The 10011-nt window shown below is 39.5% G+C and overlaps 3 protein-coding genes across 3 annotated transcripts; all 3 read left to right on the top strand.

Annotated features, from left to right (window-relative positions):
* Positions 1-120: 120 nt before the first annotated feature.
* Positions 121-3029, top strand: AK88_04606 (uncharacterized protein; the record flags this gene model as incomplete). The annotated part of the gene is made up of 11 exons (XM_012482216.1): positions 121-186; positions 326-436; positions 609-790; positions 955-1141; positions 1267-1340; positions 1539-1635; positions 1786-1870; positions 2028-2275; positions 2399-2461; positions 2619-2732; positions 2928-3029. The coding sequence occupies 11 exons, from the start codon at positions 121-123 to the stop codon at positions 3027-3029; spliced, it is 1329 nt and encodes a 442-aa protein (XP_012337639.1).
* Positions 3030-5164: 2135 nt separating this feature from the next.
* Positions 5165-7238, top strand: AK88_04607 (uncharacterized protein; the record flags this gene model as incomplete). Its single annotated transcript, XM_012482217.1, has 4 exons — positions 5165-5489; positions 5650-6419; positions 6812-6937; positions 7041-7238. The coding sequence occupies 4 exons, from the start codon at positions 5165-5167 to the stop codon at positions 7236-7238; spliced, it is 1419 nt and encodes a 472-aa protein (XP_012337640.1).
* Positions 7239-8707: 1469 nt separating this feature from the next.
* Positions 8708-9916, top strand: AK88_04608 (uncharacterized protein; the record flags this gene model as incomplete). The annotated part of the gene is made up of 1 exon (XM_012482218.1): positions 8708-9916. The coding sequence occupies one exon, from the start codon at positions 8708-8710 to the stop codon at positions 9914-9916; it is 1209 nt and encodes a 402-aa protein (XP_012337641.1).
* Between the last annotated feature and the right edge of the window lie 95 nt (positions 9917-10011).

Raw genomic sequence — 10011 nt, forward strand, 5'->3', positions numbered from 1 at the left:
AATTCTCTCAAAATGCAACTCCACATCTTGCAAAAGACCTAGGTCCCTCTAGTAAAGGACGCCGGATTGGTTAGCGAAACTAGGTTAAATATTCCGAAAAAAAAAAAAAAAAAAAAAAAAATGAAGAAAGGGACAAAAAAAAACAGCGCTAAGAAGAAGGAGGAAAAGAAGGTTCTTCTAAAGGAGGTAAAGATAAAAAAATTGACATTCAAATGTACAAGACAAGAAAACAACATATAATGTATAAGTGCAGCCCGAATGGTACACACAGTATTAAATGTGTATGCGCCTTTTGTGATACCCGTTCTCCACCTCCTCATTGCAGTTGAAAAAGTTAAAGGAAGAACTGGCTGCAGAAAATAAAATTGCCGATGAGATTAAGGAAAAAATTAAGAATATAGATGCAACGGTTTTTTTAGGATACCACGACATAAAGGTTTGCATCGTGGGATTGTGGTGGATCGGGTGGGACAGAAGGAAGCCTCGCATCACTCAGCATATGGAAAAGGACACATAAGGAAGCACAAATCTGTGGCTTTCTTTAAGTCATAAATTTTTCGGTGCCTATTCACCTTTACGCATCCAGCGCATGACCCTGTTCCCGCCAGGTCCTAAAACTGGAGGAAAAAAAAAAAGAAATCGAGCTGGAAGAAAACAAGTCCCACAAAATTCTGTCCTCCAGAAAAGTTGAAAACGTCATAAACAAGTTTGTTCTCAAATGCTATGAGGCCTTCTTAGAGAATTTGTCCAAAAATGAAATCGAGCTTCACGGCTACACCCAAATTGGGGAGTAAGAAACTGGGGGTGGACGTTGCTTCTACGAGAGGGAAGAGCACATTTTTCCGGCGTGATAAATGTATTTCCGCTCATACAAATAAGGGTCAAGTAGATCTACATGGCTGTATTTATTTTTTTTCGCCCTTCCTCCCAATTTACTTTATCTCCCCTTCAAAGGGAAGATAAAAAGACGCAGCAGGCAAACAAAGACTACGAGAAACTAACGACCATGGCCAGTATCCAACATTTGAATAAACTAAACTCAATTGTCCTCTCACAAAACGAAATGACAGCTGAAATTAACAGAAGGTTTAGCAGCAGTCTTAAAAAGGCGAAGGAAAACTGTTCCCGGAAGATTAATATAGTTAGTACGGATTCGAAATATGCTGAAGCACGACGAGATTTTTTTGCATGGAACATCCCAACATAACAGACCATCCTTGTCTTCGAAAAATTCGCGTCATCATTTTTTTTTGTTGCTCCCGTCAGGAAAGGGAAAAACTAGACAAGAAGAGGCAAAAAGTCATTTTTAAATTGCAGTCCGAAAAGAACGAGGCTATCAAGTATTGCCAAAAAGACTGTTGATAATTGAACATGAGCCTACCATGGTTCACATGTAAAGGGGCAGTGCGTATGTGTGTGTGTGTGGGTAGTTCTACACGCGTGAGTACAGCCCGGAGTGAGGCACATCGAACCGAAGCGTACCAATGCAAAGGGCAAGGTTCCTGCCTTTTGAATTATAACCCAAAATTTCCACACAGAAACATCCTCACAGGGTACAGTGAAAAAATCCTCAACATGCAAAACTACTTTAAACTAATTCTGGACGATCAACTAGGGATTATTCAGAAGTTGGAGGTACTCTTGGTTACCACAATGCTTATGTGTCCAAACTGATTTTTATCTGGCATGGGATATGCGTGTCGTTGAAAAATCAGCATCTGTATTGCCCCCGCGACAAATGACTGAGTTACCTCGCCTTTCCTTCGCTGCCTGACCCATTAACAGAATGAAAAGTTGAATAAAAGGAAAATTTTCCTCTCGAAAAGGAAGCACTTGGAAGAATTAAAAAAGGATATAGCAACTCACACAAGTAATGCAAAGAGATGAAACTTTTTTTTTTTTTTTTATGTATACGACATGGCACGCTTTATTTTTGTGGGCAGTGGGACGCTTCACTTGTGTGCTGACTAATAAGGGGCATCAGCATCACGCCTCCCTCAGTAGCAGTACCAACCCACCCTTCTCAGAAAAATTAGAACAGCTGGAGAGTGATGTGGGCATCCTGGAGAAGAACATCGTCGACTATGAAAAGCTGAAAACGGATCTCAAAAGAATCAAAGAAAAAAGAAAGAAACAGCAAAAGATCCTAACGGAATTGAAGCTGGAGGTGGACATAAAAAAAATGCTCCTGGCGAAAATTTCCAAGGAATACGAAGGTGCGTATGCACGAAGTAGGATGAAGATGTATGATTATCTACAGAGGGTGTTGTTAGAGGTGAGAAGGGGGGCTCTGTGGGGACGGTCGCATGTGTGTCTTCAAGTGTGTGTATGTGTATATATGTATCTTCATGCATGTGTGTGTGCACCCCATCCCTTTTTACATTTCCCCGATCGGAAGAACTACTTCTTGGAGACGAAAATAAAACTGCAGAGCGAAGCCCTGGAAATAAGCAACCTTGAGGTTACTCTCCATTTTTTGCTTAGTATAAAAAAAAGGGCATATATTAAAACCCTGCTACGTTATTTGTTTTGTGTGTGAGCCTCTGAACATTCCCCCCTCAGTGCATCCTCACTTATACATGTGGACCCTCCTTTATGTGTCCCCTTCTGTTGTGCAGCTTTCCAAGTGGAAAGAATCAGTGGACCCGGAGCAGAACGAAATATTGAACAGAACACTGCGGGAGAAATTCTACAAATTTGAAAAGCTAAGGAAGGACGTCGATGATTTGATAGTAAGTGCTAACGCGGGGCAAACGGAATACCACCATTGGGGACATTCTTAATTTGCAAAGATGCGATTTGCGAGTTGCCAATGGATAGTTGCGAGATTCCACTTGAAACGCGTTGACACGGCGGATATACTTATAGGTCAATCTTTGCTCAGCAATGCGTTTTATTCAACCCTTTCTTTTGTTACCCCCTCTCAGGACCAAAATGAACAGAACAACGAAAACTACGAAGCGATCATGCACCTTAACTATTTCTCAAATGAAGATCTGGACGTTTTGAAAAGAGAAAACGTGTTTTAAAAGGACAATTTGGGGAGAGGAGCCCATGGGGGTGTAATTATCTTATTTGCAAAGCTGCTAGCTCTGCTTAAATAGCAAAGGCGAAGATAAAACAAAGAAAAAAACGACTTTTTCAACAGTTCATTTGGAACAATGAATCAAAACATTTCCTTTATTATTGCGACTTAAATATGTGCCTCTTTTTTTCCGCATTGATTTTATAATTCCTCCTTTTTTCTCATTTTGTTGACTCATAATGTGTGTTTTTTTTTTTTTTTTTTTTTTTTTTTAACACAAATGATTATCCTAAGATTGTAAGCAGATAACTCCTTTTCTGCATTCATTTGGCCACATAGGGGAAAAATGCATTTGGCATGTTGGGGGGGTATTTGTTCCACGTGCGGATCACTTCAATTAGCTGCGTCACGAATATTGTGTAGAGTGCATTGGTGAGTGTTTTTAGCATTGCCGGGTTGAGCTGCGGCAGCGGGAAATTAAGGATCTGATAAATTTTGGAAAATTGGAAAATGGCGGGCACAACAATTTGGGCAGTCCGCTACCTCCACATGGGTCGCGATTTCACCCGTCAAAAGCGAACACCGGTAAGTGCTTAAAACATACGTGCACATAAACGAATGGGGAAAACACTGGGCACAGAGGTAGAATTCGCCGCGTACCTGTCACCCAATCGAACAAAAAATGCGCGTTCACTATTTTGATGGAAATCCACCCGTCTCTACCCATGTGGCACTTTTGTTTCTACGCAAAAATAATAGGGAAAAATAAGAGGAAAAGATGGGAAACCGCGGAAAGATGGCCTAAAAAAAAAGCGGGAACAAGCACAAACACAGGGGGTAAAAAACAATGCGTATAGAAGAAAAGGAGCAGGGAAGTTTAACATGATTTTACAAAAATGTCACAAAGGACAGAGCTTTCTGTAACTTTTGCTGCTCGTCCTTGTGCATTCCGTCAGACTTGATGTTAGTAGAAATAAAAAAAAAAAAAAAAAAATGGAAATTTTTTTTTTGCCTTTTTTTTCCCATCGTATATATGTTCCTTCCGCTTTTTTTTTTTTTTTTTTTTTTCCATTTCGTTCTCCTTTCTTCTTGCCTTTTTCTTCCACCACTGTTTTTCTTCCTCTTTTCTTCCCTTTTTTTTTTTTTTTTTGTTTTTTTTTCCCTTGTCCTCCTTTTTTTTCCTTTCCGTCTGTTACATTTACTTCAAAAAGCTGAACGGTTGGAGCGGCACGGTTGAAGACAAAACTGAAGATGTTTTAAGAGATGCAGCCGCAAAGACGTTAAGCGTCCACTACATATGAATATAGATATGCATATATGTACCTTACCGCTGAGCTTGAGGGGCTGGGCGCGCAGGGCTACAGATATGAACTGACACAGAAATAGTGAAAGCAACAGATAGCCACCCAAGTACATGCAATTAATTTCCGCCAACGCAGCTGGAACACGCAGAGGCCAGACATTTCACATATTTTGCATACCCTCCCATGTTTTGCGCATTTTGTTATGCGAATTGTTTCCATTTGAAGTCACTCCGTGCAGCCCACGTCATTTAGGGCTAGTCCATTTAGACACGCGCCGCTGTATTTGGCCTGCCTCTTTTTGCTTTTTTTTTTTTTTTTTTTTTTTTCATTTGCCCTTTCAAACGAGAAATGTGAAATTCGTGCTCTCATACATTTCTACGCGCCATCTTACGGCTTAAATTTGGATTTGCCACCTTGCGCATTTTAAAATGGGTATAATATAGGACGTAATTGGGGGCTGTACAAGTTTAGCTTATGTTGTTTTGCCTTTTCCCTGTTCCAACCCTTTTTTTGCTTGACCGCTTTGATGACCTCCTTGCCAGCTCATATTGTCCTCCGCCTCCTGTTTACTATATACTCCGCGAGTTGTTGCCTGCATCCGTTTATAAGGTCAACTGGGCCAGTCTTCTTCATTTTCGCCGCTTCATCGCTATTGGCGTTTCTCCTCCCCTGTGGTTTAGACCGGTTTGTTAACCCGCTAGACCAAACACATACCCCTCATAAAACGCGTTTAGCGTTGATACTGATTCTCCCACACCCTCGAGCCCTCAACCATCAATGCGCACCCGCCTAACAATATGATAAAAATAAGTTAACAGCAGGACACATAAATAAAATGATAGAAAGGATATTAAACTCACGCCCTCCGTCAGATGGTATTAAGAACCAGAACTGGAAGTACAAAACAGGAAAAGGACGTCAAAACAGGCAGAAGGACGAAGAAAAAAATCTGGTGCAAAATGGGGACATGGAAATTGCTATCAATTATAAGAATAAATTGAACAGGGAATGCCTTGGCACGTTAAACTCCGAATTTATTGATCACAGAGATGGAGACAATAATCAAACGGACGCCTTTTCCGATAAGAAGGACAACATGGTGAGGGAATCCGTGTCAACCCAGTCTGGGATGCAGGATGATTTCATCATAGAGGACATGGGTAAGTGTGTGAAGGGCGCGGAGGATCCTTCAGGGATTATGTGTGTGTGTATATATAGGATTGTGTATCCACGGACAAGTTGTAGTATAAGCTCGGCGCCTAACTCCTCATACAACGCGACGAACACCTGCATATTACACCCTCTTTCCACCCCTGGCAGATGACTCTTCCGAGGAACAAAGAAACAGCATCCACATGATGGAGGTGAAGAGTTGCAGTGCGAAGAAAAAAATGCTGAAAATTTTGTACATTCGATTAATATACGCTGTCTTGTTCACAATATTTGGCATACTCGTCCAGTGTTACTTTATCATACTAAGTGACACTTACTACAAGATTGGAGACGAGCCCTTGAAGGATAGAATCCACGAGCTGTACAAGGAAGTACCATCATTCATGAAAACGGCATTTATAAATTCAAACATCATGTTTTTTTTAATCATTACTCTATTGAGATTTGGCCTATTTTCTCCCCTCCTGATTTCCATTAGTATGTTCATTAGACTACTGTTAATGCTATCGTCCATCTACTGTGTAAGGTCAATTTTTATTTACGTCACGACAATCCCATGTCCAATAGCTACCTGCCAGCCAGTGAGAAATAAGAGTCTACTAGAAAATTTATATACTACCTATCTGATAATAACTGCGCAAGTGTACGAATGTACGGATTTGATTATTTCTGGACATACTGCCTTTACCACGGTTTTAAAATTTTTTTGGATGTTTTATGAAAAGAAGATTTACATAAAGGCGGTACTTTTTCTTTACTGCCTATTTATCTATGGCATGATTGTGATTTCCAGATTTCACTACACGGTGGACGTGCTCATGGGTTACGTCTTCGGATCCACAGTTTTTATCTTTTATCACAGCCTGCTGGAGATTGCCGCCAAGCGGTACGCCAAACATAGGTCCTTCTCCATCAAGGTAAGGAAGAGCAGTGTATTGTGCACGATGAGCGGTACTGTACTGAAGCGAGTATTATGCATGGATTTGTTATAATTGTATGCACATGTGCGTGTACCCTACGTGTGCATCGGCATGAAAATATTTTTCCGTACAAATTGGACAGGCGGGATCGCCGAGAATCACCGCTCAATTTTTGACGTGTAACCTTTTAGTACGCGATGCGCTAAATGAGCATAAAATATAAGTCGTCCTTCTGGCATGTACAAACAACCGAGAGAGACAAAATTGTTTTGCGTACAAATTAAACATGGCCCACATGAGGAGTGCTAAGATTCTGCACATATATTTTCCTCATAGTTATGAAGATGCTCACCGTGCCTTTTTTGTTTTTTTTCCATCCCCTTTTATAGAATTCGAATTACGCAGCATCCTTTGTCGAGCGCTGTGCAGTGTTCACCTACTTCATTAAGATAATAGGGTTCATGGAAGGATTAGAGCACAGACTGAACATGGCCGCTTCGTATGACAAGGAATGGGTAAGTAGTAGAATCAGGACAACGGCTTGCACTATGCAGTCATGTAAGTGTTTATGTGTATATGTATATCTTAGGACATATGCGGACGTTGCCCCCCCTACAGAACTGCTTCTGCCCGTGCAAGCCGGTGAATGCAAAAGGCCTCATAACAAAGAAGAGGACCGTGAACAACGAAGAGTATTGCGATTTTAGCGACCACTTTTACCATTCATATGCTGGAAGTGGGTCTTTTGATCTATCAACCCTTAAGAACATCGTGAATAAAATCAAGTACCTGTGTGGAATTAGGAAAAAGAATTAGTTCGTGAGTTTGTGCATATGCTCGTATACATATGCGCCTGTTTGTGTGTGTGTGTGCCTCCCCTTCTCCGCGCACCAATTTGTTTGTCAATTTGCAAAACAAGCATAAAAAGTAATTAAATTTTTTTTTTTTTTTTCTTATACCTTTTCACCGTACATACGTACACCCCAGCCAGAGGTGAACTCCGTAGTCGCCACCTAGTGGAGCTCTTGATGCATTATTAAATTGACATTTAGTATTTTTTATAATATCATTTTTTCATTTTGTGTCTAATGTTTGAACCTTCACACCACGGTGCGCATTTGTGTGTATATGTGCTACTCCCATATGGTGTGAGCATTATTTGCATGCACGTACCACCTCCTATGATTGATTTGATGTTTTTATGAATTCTTTTAAACTTGGCTCCTTTTAATTTTTATTTTAAAAACCTACCTTATGGGGTGTACGGCGCGCGCGTTTGATAAGGGAATGTGCGCGCAGAAGTACCCATGGGCGTGTGTACGTGTGTACGCATGGGTACTTCTGCGCGCAGGTAGGTATGAACATGTGTACATATGCTCATATGCATACACATAAAATAGAATTGTTAATTTTTTTTTTTCTCCTGTGCACTTTTGATCTAATTTTTTTTCGCGCACTCTATTATGAAGTATTGTTCTGCGAATTTCTACACCATCGCGCCATTCTTTTTTCATGTGTCTTTTTCGCACCCCACCCATAATATTTTGTTAAAAATGTAAAAAATTAAAAACTTAAAAAAAGGAAAAATTAAGCACGAAAGAATGAAAAATAAAAAAGTGAAGCATAAAAAAATCGAAGCATAAAAAAGGCGAAGCACGAAAAAGCTCTACTCGCGTATGTACGCATTAATTTTTTTTTTTTTTTTTTTTTTTTTTCCTGGCTCTCATGAGCTCGCATTACGAAGTTGTAGCACACAGAAGAACAAAATTTCAAAATGAGGATGCAGCGGATGAGTGCATGTACACACGAGTGAGCCTAGTTACTTATGCGTGCTTGTACGTACTCGTGTGTCCTACACCCCGAAAAACATACATTTGTACATGAAAAACCTGGTGCATAAATCGAAGAGGCATTTATGAAGCTCTGCGGAACTGACTGCTTGAACATTGAAAGAATTTCGGCCTGCTATACAAAATTTGTGTTGTTTATGTTGTACGAAAGACCACGCACATACACGTGCATGTAATTTGCCCAACCCTTTGGAAATAAACTTTTACGTTAACTTAGTCCTTTTGTCCTTTTCTACGATTGCTTGTTTTTGTGTCCGCCTATATCTTGTGCGTCGTGTGCAGCTGTGTAAGCGTGTACACATGACGTGATGCTAGAGTGTTTTGTCCACGTTGACTCGATTTTGTCACGCTTGCGCAATTTTGTCACTTGTACGCAGCTAAACAACAACAAAAAAAAAATAGGAAAACTTTGCGAAAAACGCAGAACATACCAAAATGGTGACCGAATTTAAAAACAGTAATTACGAACAATCCGGGAGAGAAAATGAAGGCAAGAATAGCTACAAGACGAGCGATAACTGCAAAATAAATATAGACATAAAAATGAGTAACTTCGCCTCATCGAACGGAGCAAATCCCAGTGGTGATGACATTGACGGTTTGACAAAATGGAAACTGTTCAAGGTGTTACTCCTAAGGTTAGCAATCGCGTTAACATTTTTAGTAATATGCTTGATCATACAAGGATTTTTCATGATATATAGTGATTCATATTACAAAAGGTACACCACACCGTTAAGTGATCGAATTCACAATTTGTTTGAGAATCCACCTGAATGGATATCGTACGAATTGTCCAACAATTTAATAGGATTGTTGTCAATTACTTTCGTACAATTAATTCTGTTTAATAGTGTGTACTTGTCTATGGCCATTATTTGTCGCTTCCTTTACATGCTGGGTTTTTTTTATTTATTGAGGGGTGTACTTGTATATGTCACGTCCCTTCCAGCCACATTGCAAACATGTGTGCCTCTAGAGAGTGGCAACTTATCGTTTAATTTATTGCAGATAATTAAAATAAATATGAACTTAGTGTATGTGTGTTCAGATTTGATTATATCTGGCCATTCCTTTTCCACCACCATATTTTTACTATTCGCCCTTTTTTACATGAACAGTGTTGTACTGAAGACGCTAATAACTGTCTTATGTTGTTTCATTTATGCGTTTATAATTATCGGGTTTATCCATTACACTTCCGATGTTTTGCTCGGATTTATTTTTGGCATTTTTATTTTCACCTTTTATCATTTAATGCTGGACTTATCGTCTCAATATTACATTTTTAATAAATTATTTGAAATTAAAATTATTTCAAATAAGAAATGTGTGCAGGCCAAACCGTTTTTTTTAAGATGCTTTTTTACCAGAGTGTTTTTAAAAATAATTCCATTACTCGAGGGATTAAATTACTCTATAGATTATGCGTTAAGTAAAAATGCCGACTTATCCACATTTTGTATTTGTGAGACAGAGTTTGCTATGAATATGCCCGCTACAGCATGCTCCTCCTCGCACAAGTCCTCAACGGAGAATAAAATTTGTATCAATTATTCGGATCATTTATTTCATTCCTATGCTGGGGATGGCACGATTAATTTTTTGCTATTCAAGTTTTTAAGGAGAATTAAAATGGACTAGTCATACAAGTGTACATTTACAATACGAGGAAGTTGCCAACCCCCAAAAGGGAGGTCGCTTCCTGTCCTTTTTTTTTTTGTGTTTTTTTTTTCTTG

The sequence above is a fragment of the Plasmodium fragile genome, assembly GCF_000956335.1.
Source record: "Plasmodium fragile strain nilgiri unplaced genomic scaffold supercont1.69, whole genome shotgun sequence".
Lineage (NCBI taxonomy): Eukaryota > Apicomplexa > Aconoidasida > Haemosporida > Plasmodiidae > Plasmodium > Plasmodium fragile.